We start from the raw sequence: 27,220 nt of genomic DNA on the forward strand, positions 1-27,220 counted from the left end.
CACAAAGGGACAGATGGGAGTGGTATTTCCTCTGTTTTTCCAAAGTTAAAGCTAACCTAGGTCTTTTGACTCTACCTCCAATACTCTTTCCACCTCTAAGTGATGCCCGTCATTCTGTATCTATATAATCATCGTAAGCCTGCTGTCACTGATTTTAGTTCATAAGCTTCAAGGCAGATGATACTTTGGGAAAAGGGAAGAGAACTAAAATTTATTGAATCCCTAATATGAACCAGGTGTTTTACGTCCATTATCCAATTTAAATCATACCACCATGTGAGGTTGGTGTGATGATCCCTGATTAAAGGTGAAGAGGTGGAGGCTAGTGAATAGTGAAATACCTGCAGGCTTCTCATTGCTTCGTATTCACTCAGTTTGCCACTTACGGGGGGAAAGGTAGGGCTTGTCTTTTATTTTTATTTATTTCTTTTTAAAGATTTTATTCATTTATTTGAGAGAGAAGGAGAGCACAAGCAGGGGGAGTGGGAGAGGGAGAAGCAGGCTCCTGGCTGAGCAGGGAGCCCGATGTGGGGCTCGATCCCAGAACCCCGGGATCATGACCAGAGCTGAAGGCAAACACTTAACCGACTGAGCCACGCAGGAGCCCTGGGCTGTCTTTTAAAGCTTTGGCTCATTTCTTGACTCACCCTCTTACGTTTTTTCTCCTTAACAGAAAGATTGGATGGGGAGGTGGGGGATGAGGGGATAGGGCAATTGGGTGATGGGCACTTGATTAAATGAACACTGGGTGTTACATGCAACTGATGAATCACTAAATTCTACCCCTGAAACTAATAATACACTATATGTTAACTAAATTGAATCTAAATAAATTTTTTTTAAAAAAAGGTACAGAATAGCAACTGACAAGAGTTTATTTTCAGCTTGGCCAGGTCATTATCAGTGTCAGAGTGAGGCTCTCTATGTCTGTTTTTAAAAGGAGAATTTAACATTCCTGCTCATTTATCAACTTTGCAAAGTTAACGGCCATTCTGTTATTTTGCAATTCCAAATTAAAATTGACAATTATTTCTAAATTTGCTTCGAAAACTTATCTTTAATCATGAAATACTTTTCCATGGGTTTCCTTAGGACCATGTAAGTTTTATATTGACATAGGCTGCTTTTAAGAGGGCATATAGTTATTTTTCCAAAACTATATGGATTCATATGCTTGTAAGCAAAAATAATGTAGCATGTTTAAATATATATAATCTGTCTTTTTCCATAATCTTGGTGTATTTTTACAATAGCAGCAATTCTAGGAATGGAATATGAAGGTATTGTCCATAACATTAGAACATAATAGGTACAAATTCAATGGCTTCTAGGTAATTAACATTGTTTGTAATACATAATTCAACTGGATCTTTTATTTGAAAAAATTCTACTCACAGCTGAAAGACTTAATCCATTGCCTTTTGCTCTTGGCCCCAATTTCCTCCATAAATTATGATTTTCATGATTAACATTTTCACATCTTCGTTTCTACTGTGTCGAACATCAAAAGTGATCTAAATGCAAATTGCCACATGACCATTCTAAATACTCGTATGTGGTATTGGGACTAAACCCAAACAAGGATAAATTATTAATATTTCATCTCTGTGAGTAACATTATTTCAATGGAGATTGGGTATTTTACTTTCCCTATGGTAATATTGTCTTATAGGGCCAATTAAAATCAATACTGACTTTGATAAACTTAATCACATTTGATCTGTAGATATTTAATACATGTTCACTCTGCCAACAAAATGAATTAATATATAATGTTGTAGGGAAGATGTATCGCCAAACAACTGTCAAGCCATAACTTATTCAAGCAACTCAGTTGTCCAATCAATACACGAATGCATTTCTTAATCTGATGTCTGGGGAAGTAGTTGACATAGAGTCAAGGATTTGTTACGGGGATAGAATTTGTTTGCCTTGTACACTTTCATTTCATGTCCTGGTAATTGTGTTTTTCTACCAATTTCTTCATTGTTGTTTAAAAGAAAATGACAAATCACTGATAAATGTGCTCTTCACAGATGGTATTAGTCTGCCTAATTATAATTAAACATGTTATTGCTCTAACCCGGATGGTTTGCAGATGCATCCCATCAGCTTCCCCCTCCCCACCCTCCACCCCCTGTGGAAGAGTAACTGGTTAGCAAATATCAGTAATAGAATTCTGAAAAATGGAGATAGTAAGAGACCACAGAAATCTCTCTCTTCTTTTAGAAATAAGGATACTGAGACCTGGAGTAAATAAGAAACTTAGATCAAAGTCCTAAATCTAGATAGTGAGAAATCCGCCAAGACCATAAAATCGGTGAGGGTAGGGACCATGTTATTATTTACCAGTGCACATGCGCTGGGGCTCAACATGAGGTCTGGCTCGCATGTCAGTGCTTCATAAATACTCCTTAAATGAATAAATAAACTGGAATTCTTTCTAGAGTGCCAAAGTTGGCAAGATGTTGGTGGTGTTTTTATAGCTGGGGTCACTATGGCTTAAATAGCCATGCTGTGGTCACCCAAGGTATGGAAGTATGATGACCCTAAAGTCATTCCAAACACCAATTGCTTAACAGAAAATATACATGCTCTTTGTAGCAAGACACTGAATCATGATAAACTTTCCTGAGTTTTACAAATTTCAAAATTTCTTATATTCAAAGCATCCTGGCTATATTTACGTCTTGCATCGGTACCCAACTTTGAGTTTTTGAGCACCAATTTAGATTTCTAACAAAATATGTAAGAAACCAAATTGCCAAGTTTAGCTGTATGGGTGACAACAATAAATCCAACTTGAATTCTCTAGCACCATGTGGTTGTATATTCCCTTAACATCTAGAAATGCAGATTTCAGTCCTTTTTTTCTTTGAACCAAAAGGCTCAACTTCAAGGTTTGAATCTAATGTTATTTCAGAGATAATACTCGCATGTAATTCAATAATTTTAAAATGATCCATTTTTATGTATTTATGAATATTTCAAGTATTCATAGTTAATTTGGCATGTTTCCTTTTCCTATGGAACTCAATAAAACGGAATTTTACCGAAGCCTGTTACAAGTCAGAGACTTTCCTTCCAGAAATGCTGGGCACCATAAAAAATAAAAATTTAGAAGTTAAAAAATTAACTGAATGGGGGACAAGGCAATTTGTTCTATACCATTCCAAAGATATTCTTTGCCTGGTGGTTTCTCTGTGGATCAGTGGTTGGTTGTTGATTCCCGGTGAGACAGAGCAAAGTGGCCGTTAAAAAAATAATAAAATTTCAAGCCCAGGCAGGAGGACAAAGCAAAGAAACTCCTAAGTTGTAGCCATGAATCTAATGCCAGTGTCCTCTGTGAACGTAGGTCATAATACTTCAGCGTTGATCCTAAGTTTGTCTGAGGATGCAATGGATTTTCTTTCATGGTTCTCACACGGATGCCGAGTGAATTAATGGCTGTGTCTAAAATAGATCTGAAGCTGCAATCAGCTCTTCGTTAGCACTTACATTTATGCTCACTTTCCTGCTAGGCGAAACTGATTCAAATCAACTGAAAGATTTTAAAGATTCAAATACATTGTCCAATATGATCTAATCAGCAAACTCAAGGAAGCAAGCCGGTTCCCAGGCAGGGGAATCCAGCCTAGGACTGGTTGGCGGCAGCATTGCAGGCAAAATAGCAGGGGTGCTGGGTGTGGCGCGGGCGCAAGTGACGAGGTGGTGGTGGGTCTCTCTCCCTGCAGTGGCGCAAGCCGAGAACTCAGTTTTTATTTATTCGCTTTCTTTTTTGATGGGAAAATTGGCCTTCTACACTGTCACAGAGTATTAGAAGTAGGGTGCGTGTTTTACATTTTCATTTGGTAGATTTCACCATCCATGATGTCCAATACCTCTCTCTGTCCCACCCCGTTCTTTTTTTTTTTTTAAGATTTTATTTGTTTATTTTGACAGAGAGACAAAGAGACAGCGAGAGAGGGAACACGAGCAGGGGGAGTGGGGGAGGGAGAAGCAGGCTCCCCGCCGCGCAGGGAGCCCGATGCGGGGCTCGATCCCAGGACCCTGGGATCATGACCTGAGCCGAAGGCAGGCGCTTAACGACTGAGCCACCCAGGCGCCCCAGCCCCATACCACCCCCTCCTCGCCCTCCTGTCTTGTAGACATGTTCAGAGGTAAATAAAACAGCCCGAGTACATTAGCAAGCTGACGATGAAGCCAATTATTGTGTTAGAATCAAAATTATTAACACACATTTTAATGGTCTTCTACAGAGCCTTTTTGTACTCAAAAAAAAAAAAAAAAAAATTGGAGCCATTATTATTTCTCCTGAACAGTTGAGGCAACTGTGACAAAAATGTCAACTGCTTTAACTAAAGTCATTTATTGAATGCCATGAGGAACTTTCTGGAGCCCGTCTATGACCGACAGTTCCTAACTCTGGCTCTGTTAGTCCTTATCCCCCAGACCACCGTTCTCAACCAGGAACAGTTGTGCCCACCACGGGACATTTGACAATGTCAGAAGATATTTTCGGTTGTCACTTCTGGGGGTCAGGAATATGAGATGGCGCTAAACATTCTACTATGTACAGAAAGCACCCCCTCAACAAAGAAATACCAGGCCCCAAATCTCAACACTGCCAAGATGAAGGTTCTTTTTCTTTTGCAGTGTCATCTCAGAGAAGGGAAGCCTGTAAGTCAAATGAAGTTTCCAGTCCCGGCTTGCTTTTCTTTAAAAGTGACGTGTCTCTTTTTTTCACTGTTTCAAGGGAAAGGGGACTTAATTGGAGCAAACCTATCAATTAAGGACCAAGTGATCAAGACCAATGCAGATGTGAAGGCTTTAACCTACTGTGATCTTCAGTGCATCATCCTCAAAGGACTCTTTGAAGTGCTAGACCTTTACCCAGAATATGCTCACAAATTCATGGAAGACATTCAGCATGACCTCACATACAACCTTCGAGAAGGTCATGAGAGTGATGTAAGTCTCACTTCTAATTAGTGCTGAGACCTAAAACATGGGGACTGGAGACCATTTATAATAATAAAAGCACATGTCATGACTTCACTTGTAAAAATCTCTGAATGAATAAGGTATGATTATTCAGCCACTAGTTGAACAATTAAATAATTAGTTAGGAGTCAAGCCTGGAGTTTATCAACATTCTAGGAAAGTATTGTTTATAGATGACCTCCCTTAATTCAGTTTCTTTCTTGTTTATTTTCATGTGCTTATAACTAGAATCAGTTTCAGTGACATAGAATATTTAGCTACAGTTGTGTGATTTCTCCACAATTTAAAGATTTCCAGATAGAATATATGGCTCAGAGTTTGCTGTGTTTCTGTTTACTATTCTGCTTGCTTGTTAGGGAGTTTACTTAAGAATAATCTTTTTTTTAACCAGTACCCAAAACAGTCTATCTTAAAATGACTGAATATGCATAAAGGATTCAAAGCCAAAGATTGTCACGCTGAAAGCATAATGAGCATTTTATGAAATTATATATTTGCTGCATGTTTCAGTTTATACAAACAGCTTTCCTAACAAAATAGGTACTACATTGCATCCTGGGGTTAAGCTGATCGCAAACATAACTTCATTAGATGTGTCAGAGACACAAATGATTTAATAGGAATGATTGTTGAAAGGCAAGCCAGAGCATGAATAGCATTCTGTAACAACAAAAGCCTTGCTCGCTGCCTTGAGTTTGTCTAAGATATTTGCAATACTCGATTTTTTTTCCCTGAGATTTTAAGGAATTTATTGTTTTGACTAACCCATATTGTGCAGGCATTTTGTTAGTCATTAATATTCCTCACTTTGAAAGGTAGAGAAAGAATACAAATTGTGTATTACTTCATCTTGGTTGAGGATATCAAATGACAGTCAATACGTAAATGACAGTCAATACGTAGATGGTATCCCATTCTGAAGTTCAAGATTAACCGTTTTGAATGTGTGCTTCTCTCTATTGACGATAGCAAACAGCAAAAGAGGTATCAATATTTATTGGGAATCTATTTGTGCTAAGCTCTCTGCCTAGATAAAGCATCTCATTTAGTGCTTAAAATGACTTTGTAAGGTAAGTATCAATTTGTATGGAACAGAAAACAGATTCAGAATGGCTAAGTAACTTGTATGTAGTCACATTGTATACACTATTAGTTATGTTGTCCCTGTTGAAAGCACTTTTCATATCTTCTGATTCAACAGATGGACTTATTTTTTAAGATTTATTTATTTATTTTAGACAGAGAGAGCATGGGAGGTGGGAGGTTACAGGGAGAGGGATTGAGAGCATCTCAAGCAGACTCCCCGCTGAGTACAGATTGGGGCTCAATCCCACCACCCTGAGATCATGACTTGAGCTGAAATCAAGAGTCGGTCATTTAGCTGACTGAGCCACCCAGGTCCCCCTCGACAGATGGACTTTTAAAACTACAGTTGTCTTTTGTACTCTCTAAGACAACCTATTTTTGAAGTGTGGAAGTGTGCTAGAGGGTGGAAGCAACCGGAAAGGAGAGAAGAAATGCGGGAAGAGAGAAAGAGCCAAACATGCCTCAGCCTAGTGAAGTGGAAAATATTGGATCTCAACCCCCACCTTCTTTTTATTTGATTCCTTTTTAAGGATCTGTATCTCTGATCAAATTTTTTATCCCTTTTTTTCTGTTTGCTGGAACATAAATCAGAGTGATTTTTAGACTCCAATACCTGAATTGCCTGTGGGATTACTTTCATTATCTGTTCTTTCTCTTGCATTGTTTTGTTTTGTTGTGGTCATTTGGTTCCTTCTTTTTAGCAGATGTTATACTTTTGTTTAAATGTAGATGTTGCTTATGAATATTATTCTATTATTTTCCTCCATGCAGGTAAGATTTTCTCTTGACAGGCAGATCAAGTTCCAACCAACCAATTTCATCCTGCCCAGAGTTCCTCTTAGGTTTTGTTCAGCTGCTCTGTTTCAGCTTTGCCCATCCTCTGGGGCTATAGCCTTCACCCTTAAGATGTGGTTTTTCTAGAATCTCCAGCTGAAAGCCTGAGATGTTTACCAAGGCCTCTCCTATTTGGTGGGGCTTAAACTCCACCCTCCATCTCCTCAGCACCACACGGTGGCTGAACTCTCTGCTCGTCCCAGGTGCTGTTTTCTTCCGAGTCTCTTGGAACACTGCCCTGTGCATGCTCACGTGAGCAGTTGACTCATGCATCTAGGGCCACACTGACGCAGTTGACAGCTCTCTGGGCTTTTACTCCTCAAATCCCAGGTGCTTTAGTATCACCTGAACTTAGCCTCCTTAGCCAGGAAGATGGCTCCTTTCTGTTCTACGCTATTCCACCTCACAGGGAAATAGAATATTCCCCCCAGAAGATACTTGGGTAAATGCAGAGCACACGTTGGTGTGCCCCTCTTTTCTCAGGGACCACGACCCTTCAAGTCTTCCCTGAGCTGATTGTGCTCTGGTGCTTTCAAACAGTTATTTTATGTATTTTGTCCAGCTTCATTTTTTACTTGAGAGTTAGTTCAATATAAGCTATTTCATTACAGCTGGAACCATAAGTATCGCTTCTTTTCAGAAGGCTTATCAGCTGCATTTTTAAGGGCAAATGGGAACTGGAGCTTACCCCTAAAATTTTTATTGTTTTGTTTTTCCTGATCACTTATCACTCAAAACTTCCCTCTCTTAATCTCTGTGTGTGTGTATATACATATATATACACACACATATATCTCCAAGATCTTGGGATGCTATGCCTTCTAAGGCTCGATAAATTTGGACCACCCTTCCCCATAATTCCATACCCTGGGGAGAAAGTCTTCTGCTCTTTCTAAGCATACTCCAACTTCTTGGCGCATTTGTATTCTGATGGTAACCAATGGTTATGAATTCTTGCTTTGCTTTGCAACTCTGCTCTGCTGTCAGACCAATGGGAAACCCAACCTCTTTCCTTAATTTCTGTGAACACACAAACAAAATATCTAATCACACAGGACGTTTAGTGGGTTGAAGCCTTTGATGATCAATGGGTTTAGAAGAAGGACATTTGCATAATGGAAACACAAACAATATAAATGTACAGTATCTATATATCCTTATTCTTAAAAATCATGTGGCCACTGGGCCATGTTGTTCAGCTCTTTCTTATTGCTCTCATCACTCTCCTCTTCTTGCTCTCTCTTCATCTCCAAATTCCCCATTATTTCTGATACATATTAGTTTAACTCCCACTCTTTGGCTGCCTTTCGTCTTTCTGATTTTGCCTTCTGGATTCACCTTGTGCCCCTAGGAACTTATACACTATTAGGTGACACAGAACATCTGGGTAAAGTGAAGACTGATGGTCAATCCTTTTTGAAATAAAGATCATAAAAGCATTTCAAGAAATAGTCAAAATTTAGAAGGGATATGCATGTAGCTTTAGTAACATATAACTCCTAGAGCTATGATAAATTATGTAACTTGAGACTGACAGCTCATCCAATTCTCACAGGAAAATTAACTAAAATATATAATATTCTAAGTTTATGGAGAGGCTAGCTAGCATGATTTGGACCTCATGCTAATTATGCATCTTATGCACCCCGTGTTTTCTATATTTGTCTTATTTATTTATATCTCCTGCATGGCTCAAATAATGATGTGGATTAATTTAGCTATTTCTGTCCATGCAGATTATGAGAAATTTGCTTCACTGCTTCTCATGGTAGACTCTATAAAATTGGCTTTCGCACAATCTCATGTGTTGTTGGTTGTGAAATTTAATGCCTTAATATAAGAATTTTGAATCTGTGATAAAAAAATAAAATGATTGAAGAGTATCTAAAATATGTTTTCAAAAATTAATAATGCTAATACACTGAAAATTGAATATTGATATGGCTACATATAAATACCTATGTGCTTCTCACGTGGTAGACACTGACTGAGTGGTGGTATCATGGTTAGAGAGCAACAAACAGCAATGGTTGTTGAAAAAGGAAAATAAATTCTTACTGAGGGGTTTATCAGTGATGAAACCTATTAAATTTTAAGTGTCTTATCTCATTTTTCCTCAATTTCTCATTGTCATGTAATCCTATCAGCTTAAAAAAATAAAGTCTCCTCCTTTGGTCTTACCACCTCTTTAGTAAAGGAGGGGTGTTTCCCCAGTTTCTTGAGGGTCAGTGACCTCTAGGTGAAGGACTCTGAATGCCCATCTCCAGCATAACACAAGAGGCTACAGCAAAGTTCAGAGAAGGCTCCTGAGGCAGAGACAAGGGAGCCCTCTAGGATGTGCACGGTCAGCTGCTTCTTCCCACTTGGACGTATTTGATCATACTTGGGTGGTTTAAGGTGCTGACCTATCATAGCTGCTTAAAACCTCCACATTATCTTAACAACCTAGTTCCCCACAACCTACATCTACTCTCTATATAGACCCAGCACCATGCTTAAACAGTATAGTTATAAAATTCAATACATCCAAGTCTCAAATGACCCTCAAATGAAACAAATGCATATATAATCATAATTTATTGCAAAAGTTCCAGAGTGGTCATATGCAATAGTTAAAACATATATAAATAAACGTAGTGGAATAAACAAAGTTTCATAGTAATGGAAGAGTCAACTTGCCATCACCAGCCTGTGGGGGTTGTGTGCATGTGTGTGTGTGTGTGTGCGCACGCGCACACGCATCTGTATGTGTGGAAGGTGCTGAAAGAATCTGACCATGACACATGAGAAGGGGTATCCTAAGTGGTCCTCCTGCCCCTGTTCTTATTCCCTTACCACCCTCTCTCCTCAAGGCTCCAGAAGCAACCTTTTCAAAATGACAAATTGGATCATCTCATTCAGTTGCTTAAAATATTTCAACGGATCCCCATGGACTGTTAATAAAATCCAGACTTCTAACCATAACTTTGAAGATCCTATGCATTCCAACAACTGCCTGCCTTTCAGATCCATCCAATGACATCTTGTTTCCAGCTCACATTCCAGGAAACTGGTCTGCTTTCCCTTCCTGCAATGGTGCTCCTCCTGCCTTACCTGACCACCTGCTCAGGAGTTTGCCTTTCCAGGTTATCCTCTGGCACATCACCTTGTTTATCTTTCTTCAGAGCGTTTAGCAAGACCTGAAGTTCTTTTAATGTGTATATTTGCTTGTTCATGGTCAGTTTTTCCTACCAGAATGTCTACTTTATGTGGGCTTTGTTTTATTCTAGACTACAGCCTCAGTGCCTAAGTCAGAGCCTAATGTAGAATTAACATTTAATATATATTCAATGAGTGAATGAATGAATGTCAAAAAGTTTACTTTGGGACCTGGAACTTCTGTGAAATTTTAAGAAAATGAATAAAGTCCTGAAGACAGCAGCCACATAGCCAGTAAATGGAGTTTAAAATGAAAAGTTGAGGCACCTGGCTGGCTCAGTCGGTAGAGCATACGATTCTTGATATTGGGGTCATGAGTTCAAGCCTCATGTTGGGCATATGGTGTACTTAAAAAATAAAATAAATAAAATAAAATAAAATGAAAAATTAAGAGAATTCAGAATTACATTCCTAAGAAGTAACAAAGCCAAAGAAAGTATCAGTGGTAATACTAAAAAGAACAAATTGAAAGAATAGCTAAATTGGAAATGCTATTTTTCACTTCCCTTAAATTCAAGACAAGAGGTTTTCAAGAGCCATAGGAGGTGTTTCAGCTGAACAATAAGGGAAAAAAAAAACCTTGCAATATAGGTAAAATAATTCCTCCAGGTAGTTTGGTATGGTAAGCTGTGTTAAGATGAAAAAGGATCTGCCTTCAAATCTAAGCTCACACACATATTTTCTATAAAAATAGATGAACAGTTATAACACTAATACCCCCCAGAAAGTAGAGAATCAATACTTTTAACAATTAAATCATTCTAGACTGTTATTCACCTCACATTTATTGCCTAGGGTATGAGACTACAAACTTTCTGGGTGAAATGAATTTACATGTGGAAAATTCCAGGGTCTAGCAAAGCAACTGATCTATGCTTATAAAATACTTCATCAAAACGGAACACATGGGCCTGTTGCACTTAATGGTTAGCTGTGAGGTATAAGGTCTCTAATGTGTGTGGTGGAATCCGGTCAAGTATATTTCATGTTCCTTAGTTAGCATTAGCTTCAGTGGTATCTGAATGTGGGTGTCTAGACCCCATGTCTTTTATATGCCAAGGTGAATCTTTATTTTGTTTAAAGTTTTCAGTAGGCAGCCCCTATCTCAAACACAAATAGCACTGGAAAAAGCATCTAATTCCCAAGTACTATTGAGATGTGTCCATTGGACCACTTGGCACTGGACAATTTCTTAAATAATTAAGCTGTACTATATCCATGAGGTTTGACTCTGTGCTTCCTCCCATAGATAAAAACAAGCCTGAGTAGATCTTTCAAGTGAAGTCTGTGATTTGCCAACATCCCTTGCCGCCTATGTGACTATATTATAATTTAATTCAAGATTGTACTGAAAAGAGAGCTATTTCCAAAAGAAGGAGTTGGTTTAAATTTAGTCCCCATTTCAGACTGGAATAAGATTGGGCTACTTGGAAGCAATTTTCTTGAAAATGATTTACCAAATGGTAATAACTTAAAAAGTTGTATCTGACAGCCCAGATACTTAGCTCTTCAAGAGTAGCCTGTGTGTAGGTGTGCATCTGCTAGCCCAGTCTTGGGTAATAAGAGAACATAATTAATTCTGCACCTTTTTGAGATAATTGTTCCTTGAAAATTGCATATTGAAGGATTCCCGTGTTATTTGATCATGTCAGCTTTCCTTGCTATCGTGGGAGCAACAGGTGTTTTGTTTGTCAGTTGTATATTTTAGAATACTCTCCCTACAAGATATATCTTGTAGTCAATTGTTTTACCTACCGTACACTTTTATGATGCTTCAGATGGTTTCAGATGTGATAGGAAAAGCTCAGTAAATAAGGGCCTAGAAATTCGACTTGTATACAGTATATTTTCTAGGTTCTGAAACTTTTCTCATACTGGTCTTTCAGTGGATTCAGAAGTTGTGGCAAACATATTACCTTGAAGGAAAAGATTGCGTGTCAGGTAGTGTCCCCGGAGCGCAGCATCGTGTTTATGTTCATGGCTTTCAGTAAATGAAGATTGCTGTTGAATTTCTGGCACTTAATGAACATCTTACTTGCTCTGACTGCAGCAAAAAGACCCTCAGTGTCCTCTTTTCTTCTAGCAATTACCCAGGCTTACTGCTTCATTCCCTCCATTACTATCAGTCTTGTCCCCGTCTGTTTCCCCCTGAAAGATCTCAGGGTGGAATGGACTCCACTGGACCCATTCCTCTCTAACCTTAAAATTCTCTTTCTCCTGCCTCAGAGAGATGAAGTCTCCATACTCCTAAGAAGAAAAAAGGTTATTCTTAACCTCTTCTCAAACTACAGACTGATTCTTTTTTAAATTCTTATCTTAGGACAGAGCTAGTGTGGGACTTTGGCAAAGGGGCCCAGCCTGAGGACCCTAGTAAGTTTGGGGGCAATTGAGAATAAGGACATTAACTGTAGCCAATAAAAATCCAACTCAAATAGAGCATCAGAAGCAGAGGAGATTTATTGTAAGGATTCGAAGTATCTTATGGGATTAAAAAAAATACACACATGTGCACATGCACACACGTGGATCTCAGGAATTCTTATAATCAGGTCAGGATTCTCTCTACATTTCTTATTTTTTCTTTCTTCTCCATTTCTTTCTCCTTCAGTCATCACGCCGTCTGTCTTTCCTTGTCTAAATCGCAAGAAATGGTCACAGATAGCAGGTCCTCAATTCAAATGGGGAGCAGATTAAGCTGGACTCTCTTAGTTGATTCTAGATTCCTGTAGAAGGACTGAGTGGTTCAGCTCAAGTCAAGTGCCTACCCAGGTTTCATCAATTATTGTGTGTGGGAGTGTTTGTGTGAGGGGATCAAGGGTGGAGGGAGATCACACTGTAGTAATATGGTGGTTTCCATGGCAACCCATGGACTGAAGAGTTGAGATAAGGAAGATCCAGAAAAGTGGTGGGTGGTCAGAGGTAGTTGTTGGACAAATGAAGCTAAACCAGTGACTGTATGAACTGTGGGGAATCACATCATTGCAGGTTGTGCAATCATATCGCAGCAACATTTTATCAGAAAACAAATCTTATTTAAACATATATTAAAAAATAAAGACAAAGTAGAGAACACATAAAAAACTTTAAACCACCCTGAATGGGCTCTTGTTTCACCTCCTCTGGATTCTGTCCCGTGTAGCCATTTGTCAGTCAAACAGCATGAGGCCTATCCTGCAAAGAGATCAGCCAAATTTTGAGGACATCTGGGTATTTCAGCTTGTGTTTGCAAGTTGAACAGTGAACATTTAGATTTTTATGCTCCTTGGGGAAAGCAGGGGTTAGCCGAGTTGAGAAAGTCAGAGGATAAAAGGCCACCTGCCATCCCATAAACAAGACAAAAAAGTCTTTCTTTCCCTACTTTCCTAGTTACTGTCATCCTGCAGGGAGCCGCAGATGTTCAGCCTGTAGTGAAAGCGTCACATTTGCATATGCGCGTGTGCACGCGTGCACACACACACACACACAAAGGCGGGACTCGACTTATGCACATTCCTTGAGAATGAAAAACTACCTGTATCCACCAGGAATCCTCCACCCTGCCCCACTGTTACCCCAGGTCCTCCATTCCCCACTGCACTTTTGATGGGTGTTTTAACCACCGTAGAAGCCCAGAGCCTGCCCCCAAGTTCTGCTGTAGGCTCCGGTAACAGAGCCCACTCTCTTGACAAGGCTCCGTGAAGTGAAGATGATGTTGATGCTGCTGATGGTATAATAGCTCCTGTGAACCAAGCTGTATGCTCAGCACTTTACAAACACTGCCTCCTGTTAACTCTCACAGTATTCTTGGAGTTAAGTTGCTAAGTTCATGTACTAGATAAGAAGACTAATTAAAGACGAGAGAGGGAAAAACTGGTCCAATTCTTCAGCAAGTAAGCAAGGGAGGTCAGGAACTGCAACTTCAGTCCCACACCACCTGAATCCTAAACCCAATGGAAACGTAGTGTAAGTTTATCCATCAAAACAAAGTTATACATTTTTCCTCTGTCCCTTAGTCCTATGAGCAGTGAATGCCAGCTATGTTTTAGGTTAATGGAGCATTCATAGGAAACATGTTTCCATGGGAAAACAAGCTTCACATGAAAGAGAAAATGAACCATTTTTTGATAATTCTTCAAACTGTACACTTTTTATTTGTGCATGTTTTTGTATATGTTATACTTTCATGAGAAAGTTTTAAAAAGATGTATTTTAAAAAATAAATCGTTGAAGAACTCAAATTATCAGTGGAGAACTCAGTTGTATACATATTAGTTGTTTGAGAGCCATAACTATATTTTATTCGTGTTTCTATCATTTTCCTCGTAAAACTGCTGGTACAAAGTATGTGCTTGATGAATGCTGATTGGAATTTAATTCATTCACACACACACACACACAACACACACACACATATGTTTCCATATCACAGAATAATAAAATGTTAGGGCTGGAAGTGACCTTAAGTGCCATCTATTAAAACTCAGTTTTTCCTTTGATTACAAGTGACTTAAAGGGAAGAGCAAAGAAAATTTATTCATTCAGAGAACTAAAAATCCGGTCATTGGTTAGGTATATAACTTAAGTGAATTATATACCTAAATGAGTTAGAATATTCCCTTTGCACAAAGTAGACCTTTACTTTGGGATGAAGTCTTCCATCAACCATTCCAAGTACGTGTTTCAAATAAGATTCAGTCAAAAAATCAAAATGCTTCTCAACAGGTTTTATTTTCTCTTGTCGATTGCATATTTAGTAGCACATCTGCTGACAAGGAAAGGGTGTTAATGTTTATTAAGTATGTATTAGGAGCAAGCAAGTTTGTTTACATTACCTCCTTTCATTTAATGTTTAATCCTGGTGTCACCCCTGAATCCTTGCTTAACAGATGAAGGAACTGGCTGTCCCAGCAGTTCCTGCCTGAGATTACAGAATTAGTGAAAGAATCAAATAGTATAAAATTGAGTCAAATGCTGGTATTCTGAATCCCAGCCTAGTACATTTGTCCACTAAAGCACTCTGCTACAAATCAGAACATAATTCCCCTAAAAGAGTTGGTTTCCTTCAGGCATCCTGACTTACAGCAGTAGCTATACTGAATTTCCAGAATAACATTCACTTTAATCTTCTTAACCTTAATGCTATTACTCGTCATGTCTCATCAAAAACCCACTGTGCCTAAATGTTTCAGGAAAGACATGTCCTTAACAAGAAGGATGAGTAAGATGACAGAGCTATTGTAGCTTGGCCATCCAACTTGTCCTTTCACTTAAGTATTTGTGCTTTCATTTGCTCATAAATCCATCCACCTATTAATAACCCTGTGGTCACTGACTAGCTCTGGGAAAATGTCTTCCCATTCAAGTACATGTTTTTCAGCCTTCTATACATGTAATTGTTCTTCATCCTTCCTTTGTTCCATGTTTGAGAATAAATCTGTGAAATCTCTACTCCACGATCATTTCAGATGTACAAAATAGTATTTCCATTCTTTTCAGATTCAGTTTCATCCTTGTAAGAAGTTGGAGGCCTTCTTATTAATTGAAATAAAATGTTCTCAGCACTTCCTTTATGTGCATATACACACAGTGATGGAGAAGTTATGGAGAAGGATTAAGAATATAGGTGAAAGGAGTGCCTGGGTGGCTCCATCGGTTGAGCATCCAACTCTTGATTTCAGCTAAGGTCATGATCTCAGGGTTGTGAGACCAAGCCCCACATTGGGCTCTGTACTGGGCATGGAGCCTGCTTGGGATTCTCTCTCTCCCTCTGCCCCTCCTCTCACCTTTCTCTCTCTCTCTCTCCCCCCCCCCCTAGCTACAACAACAAAAAGAATTCAGGTGAAAGAAGCAATATTTTTAACATTTCTCAATCAATCTGCCAATACTTTACCTCTGCATGTTAGGATTTTTTTGAAAACATAATTTTATTCTGTTTTTTTCATTCAAGGATTGGATCCTTGGAGTCTTGTTAGAATAATCCTGAATGTTTTACTAAAGTATATATTTCACTGTTTACACTCTGCTAGTCTAATAATATTTCACCGGTCATCCTTGGGCATGTACACCATCACTTCAGTTAGCCCTTTAATCCTAAAGCCAAGCTCAACTGATAAAACATACAGTCAGTGGGTGGTATAATTAAAACTGTTCTAAATGAGCTAAGTTGGTAGAAATTAAATTAAAATTAAAAACAAATTACAAAATCCCAGGATAAACATCTCTAATAGTGCTTTTCCCGTGAAGTTCCCCAAAAGGGTGTAGACAGCAGAGACGATGACATATGGTAGAAACAGTCTGCTTACACCACAGCACAGACTGTGCTCAGCAGGCAGATCTGGAGGCCCCCGGTTCATCAGATTGGAGGCATCTATTTGCTCGCCATTTAAACCCAGCATCCTGGGATGCCAAAGGAGTGGTGGCTTTGACTGAAGGAAACAGTAGTCAAGTAGTCAGAAATCGGAAGCAAACAAGATGCCAGGCTGGAGCGGGGGAATGGAAGTATCTCATGATTATGAATTGGCAGGCCAGCACGGGGTACTAATGACAACTCTGTAAGGGTGGAGGGATCCATGGAGATAGAGAGATGTGAAATGAATTGGGATTTAAAGGATTTGGTTTCCATGTCATTGAGGAAAATGATTAAGGAAAAATTCTGAGATGAACATCTGCAAGATGCTGAGCTTTTAGTGCTGTGGTAATCCCACTTATACGTTCCACCCGGAAGATTAAGTTCTTTAAAAGCAGAGCATATGGTCTCACCGATCTGTGACACTGCGTTTTGCCAGGATTCATAAACAGTCCCAGGTCTGACTAGGGCTAACGAAGCATATTGATATTCCAGGTTGTACAGTTTACATTTTTTCCTTTTATTAGTCACATTTCCGTCTTGATGGGACAAAATGTTATCATGATATATGCGGAAAAGACCGAAAAACCAAAACAGGATTCTGTCAAAAAGAGCAATGAATACAAGGCATTAGACTCAATACGTATAGAAGTTGTATGACTTGGAGCAAGTTGCTTGCCTTCTGCGGGCCTCCAGGTCCTCACCTCTGGACCAAGTGGTCGCTAAGAAACCGTCAGTTGAGCCAAGCTAACTGCTTCAACAAACAACCCCAAGTCTCAATAACTTGATACAATAAGTAGAATAAACGATTTATGCAGTTATTCATATCACAGTGTACAGGCGGCAGCTTCTCACCCGATGACTCAGGAATCCAGGCCTCCTCTATTTGGTGGCCCCATCACCCTCCAGGCCTGAGGCCTTCGCCAGACACGTTGTATGCAGCCAGCCAACCAGTTAAGAGAGAGAGGGTGGCGGCTGCCTTTGCATTCCGGGGGGGCCAGCCCCAGAAACCGCACGGTGCTCTTCTGCTCACATTCCATCGGCCAGAATGAGTCATGTGGTTCAGGCTGGGAAATCTCACCCAGCTGTGTGTCCAATGGGATGCACCTGCCCGGGTGAACAGCTGACCGGTTAGTGAACGATTAACCAGGCTGAACCATGGGCCCCTCTAGTAGGACCTGTCCATTATTTTTTTATTCCAGCTCAAGAAAACTTTTAAACATTGAGAAAGGTGTGCAGCCAAATTAAATGATTTGTTTTTGCTCTCTGTATGTGTTTTATTTTACTACTGTGTTTTTGTTTTGCCTTTAAATGAGAATGTCTTCTTCGGGAAACACGGAATGGGCACACATGGTATCACTTAGTAATTTGAGGAAAACGGGAGGAGCGGCAGATGAATGCAGCTTGCTGGACAGATGAGTGTTCCATCGTTTTATGAAAGCCTAGCCTATAGGAATATATATCTGCCAAATTCATTAATAAATAGGAGGGTAGTCATACCTTAAAATACTTTTTTTCAGTTTTTCTAAATAATTTACCACAGAATCACTTTAATGGTTCTTCTCCAAGTAAAAGTGTTTATTTAAAAAATCTGAATGAGGGGCGCTTGCGTGGCTCAGTCGTTAAGCGTCTGCCTTTGGCTCAGGTCATGATCCCAGGGTGCTGGGATCGAGCCCCACATCGGGCTCTATGCTCAGCGGGAGGCCTGCTTCTCCCTCTCCCACTCCCCCTGCTTGTGTTCCCTCTTTCACTGTGTCTCTCTGTCAAATAAATAAATAAAATCTTTTTAAAAAATTAACAAAAATTAAAATTCTGAATGAATTAACAAAAAAGCAAGAAGAGGAGGAGATGCATAAAGTCAGTGGTTTAGAGCCAGTGGCAAGTAGAAGTTACACCTCCTGAAGATCTAATGGAAATTAGTAGGAAAAATATGACACCCACTGTGGGACTCCAAATGACTTATTTTGGAAGCATCTATATTACCTAAAAGTAGTATGCCTTCAGTCCAACTAAGGCCAAAATTATTCCTTCAAAGAATCCAACATGCCAGCTTCCCGCAATCCCCGAAGACACAACTTCACAACCACGGCCTGATCCAAGAGATTGGAAACTTGAAGGGCCAGAATTGCTTTGCACAAACTCGTGTAAATACTTGTGAAAGCATCGTCCTTCCAGTAAAGTCACTGATGCATATTTTGCAATCATGAAAATAATCACCTTAAAAAAAATTTAATAAAACGTGGAGAGAAAAGTTTGTTCTGAAGAGAATTATCTCTACAGATTTCATGTGTGTAACTAGAAGAATGTCGTCTTTGTATGAACCTATAAGTAACTGACTTAGCTCTTAAGTTTAGAATGCCTCACTCTAAGAAGTTATGCCGATTCTAAATGGATCTGCTTTATTCATTGTTCACATTTTTATGAAGAGGAATTCCACAATCGATACTGCTGTGATTTTGTCCAAACTTGGAAATGGCCATTCTGTAACTAAGCTGTCACATGATAACGCTAAAATCTCATCCACATAGTGTAATTGCAGGAAAGAGGTCATTACCTCACGTCTCCCCACAAGCCTCTCCCCTAAATCCCTCACTTTTTTAAAAAGATTTTATTTATTTGCCAGAGAGAGAGAAAGAGACCACAAGCAGGGGGAGCGGCAGGCAGAGGGAGAAGCAGGCTCCCCGCTGAGCAGGGAGCCCGATGCAGGACTGATTCCAAAACCCTGGGGTCATGACCTGAGCCGAAGGTAGATGCTTAATCGACTGAGCCACCTAGGTGTCCCCCTCACTGTTTATTTTTAAAGGTTAAGGAAAAGTCTATCCTGGGATGAAAACTCAGGCTCAAAATACAAATTTAATAAGAAAAGAAATAAAAAAGACACACCACTATATAAATACTGGGGAATGATTCCTTCACAGACTTTGGGTGAGGATGTTATTAGGAGAGACCAGAGAAGGAAACAAGATATATCAGGCACATTTGATCTATGACAATTGTTGTTCTGGAGACTTCTTGGATCACCACTGGGGGAGCAAAAATGCCAACTCAGACACATTTCTTCCTAAATTTCAGTGGTTTGTACTCCTATTGTGAATTCTCACAAAGACTGTTTTCAGTCGATATATAATTAGTCAGTAATATCTTCCTTACAGTGCTCCATGCATCACCTTTGAGTACAACAAAATGGTAACCTAAGAAGCTTGGCCTTCATCTACTAACTGTGAGAGTTTCTTCTTCACCTAGAAATTATTGAATATTTGGTAAAAGTGTAAATGCTGTGAAACACAATATTCTTCATGCTTAAGTTTCACAGTGCTTTAATTTAAAAAGATATGCATTTGGGGGCTCCTGGGTGGTGCAGTATTTAAGCATCCTTTTTGGTTTTGGCTTAGATCTGTTCTCATGGTCATGGGACTGAGCCCCACGTCCGGCTCCATGCTCAGTGTAGAGTCTGCTTGAGATTTTCTTTCTCCCTCTCCCTCTTCCCCTCCTGCTCATGCTCTCTCTCTAAAATAAATAAATAAATCTTAAAAAAAAAAAAAAAAGGATGTGCATTTGGTCATGTGGAAGCTGCCTATGGCCCCTCTATTATGGTCCCATATAGGCTTCTTCTTTTCTCTGGCTAAGTGAGCTTAATTAAGGCACTGTGGTTTAAATAAGGAGAGTAGCACATTTCAGTTTGCTGGTACAAACACTATTTTCAACATATAGGGCTGTTCACCTTTTTTGTTACAGTGTATAATTGACAGTGAGCTTCCTTGGCAGCAAATTGGGCATTTCACATTAGCTTTAGAAGTGCCATTGGGAGTTATGATGCGAAAACTTCTCATACCAAATTGAGCATCTTCCTTCACCCACCTGGTTTGGAACCAAAGTACTCAGCGTGTATCCCGAAACTCTTATGAAACCAGCTATTGTGTTTCCTTACAATTACATAGTAGCTGATTTTACAAGCTAACCAAGGAGCCATTGTACCCTAATCAGAAGCAGGTCATTGGGGGGCATGGAATCTCAGCTCAATATAATGAGTTTAAACTGCAAATTCTTTTTAGCACTGATTAACTGCTGAACTCCCAAATCATGGAGTTGGTACATAGCTCCTGAAGCCTGAAACCTTTAAAACCCTATGTCAGTGTGGAGAAATTTCTAGTTTTCTCACATAATGGTATGTATTTTTGTCCTTTGCCTTTCTAGAATGATATGAACCACATATTTATAAGTAACTCTCTCTCCCTCAAAATCATCCTGCATTTTCCAAGTTCTTGAATAAGTATTAAGAGACTCTTTGGGTTTTCTTTTAATCCCAAAGCTTTGTAATTCATACATTTGAATTTAGAGATAGGAAGTTAAAATCATGCTTGAGTTAATTTGCATACATTATCAGTGTCTTGACTGTATGGACGATTTGAAAGTGCTTTATTTTGTTTAAGTGAAGCAGGTGAAAGTGTTGAGAGAGAAAAGAATAGAATACCAAGTCATTACTTTATGCAAAGTATTCCACCTAGTGTTGCACAAAGAAGATTTCCGTGGCATGGGATGATAGCCCTCTGCTAGGAGAGCAATGTAGGGAAACTCATGTTTAACAATTTCATGGTCTCTTTATTAAGGAGTCCTACATATATATTAGTTTCAGTTGGACAAATCCATCTGTGTGAGTGTTTGGATATCCATTGCTAAAAACGCCCTTTTTCCCATTAACCCAATTCAAAGAAAACTTTTCTTCATAATCAATATATCAATAATAACATAACTAACATTTATTAACAGGAATTAATTGCTTTTTATGCCAGACACTGGACCAAGTACTTAACAAATGCAACAATGTGAGGACTTTTTTCACGATAAGTCCCTTGTATATCATAAAGTTGAAGCCATAAGAGACTTACATTGCTCGGCGGGCTCCTAATGCTTTCACTCCCTAGAGAAACGAGATGGCTGGAAGGCATGGCACCACCTAGCGGTCAGCTCTGACAGGAACGTTGGGCATTATGACCAGAGGGGAAGCAGGAAGGGAAGTGTGAACCGAAGGGATCCAGAGTTTCAGTGAGAGCTCTGAGAGAGCACCTTCATTATTGCTAATGGAATAGAAAGGGAGGGGTAATTTTAAAAAGTCTTACTGTAGTTTATCAACACATAAGCTTTAAGGTTCTTGAAAACACAAAAGAATAATTATTTTTAAAAAATTACAGTTGACTCTTGAACAGCACAGGTTTCAACTGCATGAATCTACTTATATGTGGATTTTTTTGATAAATACAGTACTGTAAACATATTTTCTCTTATGATTTTCTTAATAACATTTTCTTCTCTCTAGCTTACTTTATTGTAAGAATACAGTATATAATATTTTATAACATACAAAATGTGTATTAATCAACAATTTATGTATTTGTAAGGTTTCTGGTCAGTAGTAGGTTATTAGTAGTTAAGTTTTTGGGGAGTCAAAAGTTTTAAATGATTTTCCACTGGGGGTAGGGGTGGTCGGCACTCCTAACACCCAATGCTGTTCAAGGGTCAACTGTACTTTGGGTGTTATACATTTCTCTTAATGTCCGATGTGGCCAACAGGGTCTCCAAGATTTGTTCAGTTTACATTTATATATCTCATTTAATCCTCAAAACAACTTTAAATATTATCATCATTTTTTACAATTATTTATTTATCTGAGAGAGAGTGAGAGAGAGAGAGAGAGAGAGAGAGAGGTGGGGGAGGGGCAGAGAGAGTCTTAAGCCGACTGAGCTGAGCTCAGAGCCCGACGGAGCCCTGACTTGGGGCTCAATCTCATAACCCTGAGATCAGGGTCTGAGCCGAAACAAAGTCAGATGTCCAACGAACTGTGCCACCCAGGCACCCCATCATCATTTTTCAGAGGAAGAATGAGAAATAAAATTCTTTAGGGTTGGGCACCTGGGTGGCTCAGTTGGTTAAGCGACTGCCTTCTGCTCAGGTCATGATCCTGGAGTCCCTGGATCCAGTCCCGCATCCGGCTCCCTGCTCGGCAGGGGGTCTGCTTCTCCCTCTGACCCTCCCCCCTCTCATGTGCTCTCTCTCATTCTCTCTCTCAAATAAATAAATAAAATCTTAAAAAAAAATTCTTTAGGGTTAAACCATTAAAATTCACCGAATTATTCGTTACCTCATCATTACCTATTTATCCCAATTACTATGCTTCCCAAGGTCACATAGCTAATAAGTGAAAAGACTAGGAAAATCCCAGCTCTTAGCCACTATGCTATACTATCTCCTGAATGGGTCCTCTCCACCCCACCCCCTGAGACACAGACCTTTTATCATAATACACAGCGAAGAAGAGTTTTTGTGGTGTTTCCTATACCATAGTCTCAGCAGTTGAGCTCTCCAGAACTAGAAAATAAACTCTAAATTCACATCTCGGTTATTTGATATGTGCTTTCTGCATCAGAAGTGATAGTATTTATGTAGAGGAAAAGAAGTCTCCTCTAAGTCTTAATAGTTTGTCTTGACCTCAAGGCTCAGGGTGAAATTAGAAAAGTTCAAAATCATCAGTTTTTTTATTAAAATCTCATTTCTGTTTCTAAGTTATACAACAAGCAAGGAAACATACTAGCTACTGTATTACCCACTTAGGGTTTCAGACCAGCTTCAAAAATATCTTCTTTAGATTAGATGGTAGTGAACTCCTAGACTTTTTTTTAGTTGAAAACAAGTGCCCCCTTATTCAAAGCCTATTCTTTCTCCAGAGCTTTCCAATTCCTCTGTCTTCCACCTGCCTTTGGTGTCATTTACTATTTCTTGGTACCTCCACTTAAGTCTACAAGAGAAAGAAGCAGATCAGAAATAAAAGTGAGACCCATTGACTTGCTACTTGCCATATCATATGACAATTATTTATGGTTTTGTAAAAATGGGCCTTTTAACGATGTGAGTTACTGAGTTATGTGGGAGTATCCTCCATTCATACTCTATTTATCCCAAACAGCCACCAGTACTGGTAATGTTGTTGTCCAGAGAACAAGATAAAATATGTGATGATTCCTTTTTCTGAATGAGGACACATGTTCCTTCAATCTGCTTTGTGATTTAATCAGTGTGGCATTATTAACAAAGCAGAGGATATCATGAATCACTCAGAAAGAAGAGCCTTGTAATTTGCATCTCATTTCCCAATTGAGCAATCAGCTGTAGATAACATTCCTACCAGAGCACTTTAGTGTCTTAGGAGATTCCAGAGTTGAGAGGACATTTGCAGACTCACACAGGGGCTTGTAATTCTGACCTGCAAACCAAGTAAACCATGAGAATACCTTCCTTGGGCCACTGGTCCACTGGGTTACAGTTTAGGATTCCTAAGTCTCTGTGGTGGGTTCCATTCCCGTTTGCTTCCTTCCTACCTCCTAGTAGTTAACTTCTTGGTGGTTCAGTCTCTTGAAAAGATCTTGAGAGTAAGAAAAGCTTATCGGCAATGCCTCACTATTACTGAAAAACCAATCAGCTTCTAAAGGTGAGGCGTTAGCATCCCATGAAATCCCAAACCTTATCGTCATAGTACCGTGTGTCAGAATTCAGAGACACTTTAATCCGTGGGCAGAAATAGGTGAAACAAATCAAAGAGCTTGTAGCCCAGCTCAAAGAAAATCCTAAAAGCAAGAAAATTTACTACTGGGGAGTTTAGGAACTTAAGAAAAAAATAAGTTGAATGGCCAAGGTTAGGTATGAGCCTTTGAAAGCTCTTCTAGAATGTCTTCATTCAGTAACATAGACAACATTAAAGAATACAGTGGCATTTTTTACATCTATAATCACCATTAATTTTAGTACATTTGATTTCTCTTTGCAGTTCAAGCTCAATAGTAGAATTTTGAGACCTTCCTTACACAGTTCTTTTTTCAAAAGGACATTGTGAATTTGTTTTGCTTTTTTGTAGCAGATTGTCTGAGTAATAAGAGACCATTTTCCTTCTTCTGGTTCTCCATGCCAGTGAGCAGTGTTTTTTCAATGTAAGGGTCCTCCCTCTTAGCTCCCACTGGACTTACAGAGTGATAGAGTAAGTTAAGTGGTTAGGACCGGGGAATAAAAGAGGAAGAGAATTTATGCAGAAACGTTTTAAACCAACTCTGTATAGCTGAGAATGTGTTTCTTTCCTAGTCCACAAGGTTATAAAGCCTTACCTCATTTGTGATAACCTTGTGCCAAGACATGCCCCTGGTCTTTCTTGCCCACACTTGGCTTCTTCTGTCCTGGCAAACTGAAGGTACAATTCTAAGATCTGAGTGGGTTGACCCTCAGCCTTCTTTATTTCTCTCAAGATTTTATTGCAATGACCTTCATTCCTTGTTTTATGTCTGATTTAGAACATTTTATCATCCCAACCTGTATTACTTCAGTCTTTTTTTTTTAATCATCCCCATTAGAGATTACCAGCAGTTCTGTTGTCTAAAAGTTTTAAAAATTTCATGTGGGAGGGACTCAAATTGGATAAGACTGTCTTCCTCAAAACATCCAAAACCTTTGAGTCTTCCAGTTACTGGAACAAGAAATGAGATCTATAAACATTATCTATTCAAAGGTTGTATTGTGCATTTTTTTTTCCATGGGGGTAGAATGTCAAGAATGCATCATTTTTCTGTAGAGATCTGTAACTCAGAAAAGGCTAACAAGGTGCTTGGGTAACTTAGTATCATGAGATTTGGGTATCTGCTTTGTGGCAGTTATCAAACCTCATGCTAGATTCAGTTCCACAATATGTCAGGCATTTAGTCTTTCAGTTCAAGCAACAGCATGAACTGCTGGAGGAGGCAGCTGAGGCAACTTCCGATTCTGTGCAAGGAACACACACAGTCAGGGCACCTGGCGTCTGGTAGGGTTCTGCCAGAACTCTAACCTGATGCATGGATCGGGCAAGTCACCTCATCTCCCTGGATGGCAATTTCCACATGTCGAGGCAGAGTTCGACTAACTCAGTGGTTTCAGCCTTGACCTGGGGACCTGGTCCTACCCACCACCAACTGTAGGAGACTCTTTGGAGTTGGTGCTCTGGAATCTGCTTTACTTAGGAATGCTTCTCAAACATTCTACTGTTTCCCAGGTTACAAATCATTGTAGCAGACACTCTTTAGGGTGACTTCTAGCTTTAAAATACTGGGTTTCCATTAAACTAATATTCTCTGCAATTGGCAGAATCTGGATCAGCATGAACTGTTGGTCAATGGAATGAATATATCATAGTACTCTTTTAAAATACATGTGCTTAATGCCATATGCAAATGAAATGACTTAATCAGAGAGCCTATCACAGTAGTGCTGGTTATATGATGGATACTTCTTACCTCTAGGATTGCGATGAAAACTGGTGGACATAATGGCTGGGAGCATTTTCCAGGATGCTTGTCACATAGTGAACACTTAATGAATTAATAGGTGATAGGATGATAATAGCAGTGATGTTGGTTATGAGATCAAAGTACGCCCCATGGGCCAGCAACATCAGTATTGCCTGGGAGGTCATTAGAAATACAGAGTCTCAGGCTCTACCCCAGACCTCCTGAACCAGAACCTGCATTTTATAATGAAGTCCCCAGGTGATTTGTGTGCACATAAAAGTTTGAGAAGCACTGATACAGAAAAACAACCTTGGGATTCAGCAACTTGACAGAAGTCATGCTACCAGTAAGTAAACCAGGGAGCGAACAGTCGCACCCAAATCAAAAGACGCTGAGACCAGTTTCTTTTTCCTACACCTCAGAGGGCACCTCTGACCTGAAGCTGTTCAGGCTTCCTAAATCCCACAGGGCTATTCGTTCTCTCATCCAGGCTGTAACTGAAAGGCTTTTTAAAACACATTTTTGTGTCTATGACACTGTAATTTTGGTTTTCACATTTTTAATTATTCAGCTGTTTTATTTGTAACTATTTAGGGAATTATTACAAAACTTATGTCTACAATGCTTCTGATTAATGCATATTTAGGCAACTAAGCAGATGTAGAATGGGTTGACTTCTTTGATAAAATTAAACATTGATGAAACATGTATTTGCACAGCAATAATGACGCCAGCATTTGTATAAATAATAACACATCTATTTCCCTAATCATCTAGGAGAAAACAACAACAACAACAACAACAGTGAGAGTTGACAGAATTACCAAATATGTCTCACTTCCTAGGCAGATCATTTTTGAGTGTAAAGGTTTTTTTTTAATGTGAATAAAGTTATGCTAATTTATAGCATCTATTTACCACTTTAAAATGAAAGAAGTGTCTTTGCACAAAAAACAATGTAGATGAGACCTGAAGCATGTTTCCAGGATATATCATAAGTTCCAGAGCTTCTTTGTCCAGCATGGAAAGCTGCATGTTTTATAATGGACTCCTCCACAGTACTGTAGTTTGATTTTATATAAGATGTAGTCTGAAACCCTGCTGAAGTAATTCTACAACACTTACTTGTTTTGCACCTTTTAGCATCTCTAATATTGGGGTCTCTCTTATCATTGATGGCATGTCCCAATTTGATTGGCAGGATTTTCTTTCTTTTTGTAATCAATGGAATCTTAAATTTGATCAAACAGGAGATCAGGATCCCCAGTGAACTTAATTGTAGTCCACAAGAAACATCATGGTGAGGAAAACAAATGGGACAGAAAGGAGACATCACCCCCACCCGTATTCAAATAAGAAGGGGAGGTGAACAGATGGAAAGAAATCAGATTAAATAAGAAAAGATTCCATGGGTTTCTGTTTTCACAGAGCCAGAGAGAAAAATCACAGAAGACGTGAGAATTTAGCAGAAGG

General features: G+C 39.2%; 1 protein-coding gene across 1 annotated transcript in view; it reads left to right on the forward strand.

The window, feature by feature from the left end:
* Nucleotides 1-27,220, forward strand: part of KCNH8 (potassium voltage-gated channel subfamily H member 8) — a 380,547-nt gene that overhangs the window by 319,512 nt on the left and 33,815 nt on the right. Inside the window, exon 11 of the mRNA XM_064575899.1 lies at nucleotides 4,757-4,971. Coding sequence (XP_064431969.1) covers nucleotides 4,757-4,971 — 215 coding nt within the window. The remainder of the gene's footprint in view (nucleotides 1-4,756; nucleotides 4,972-27,220) is intronic.

Source organism: Mirounga angustirostris, unplaced genomic scaffold, assembly GCF_029215605.1.
Source record: "Mirounga angustirostris isolate CCGP_5_RB_7025 unplaced genomic scaffold, mMirAng1.0.hap1 SCAF_1, whole genome shotgun sequence".
NCBI lineage: Eukaryota > Metazoa > Chordata > Mammalia > Carnivora > Phocidae > Mirounga > Mirounga angustirostris.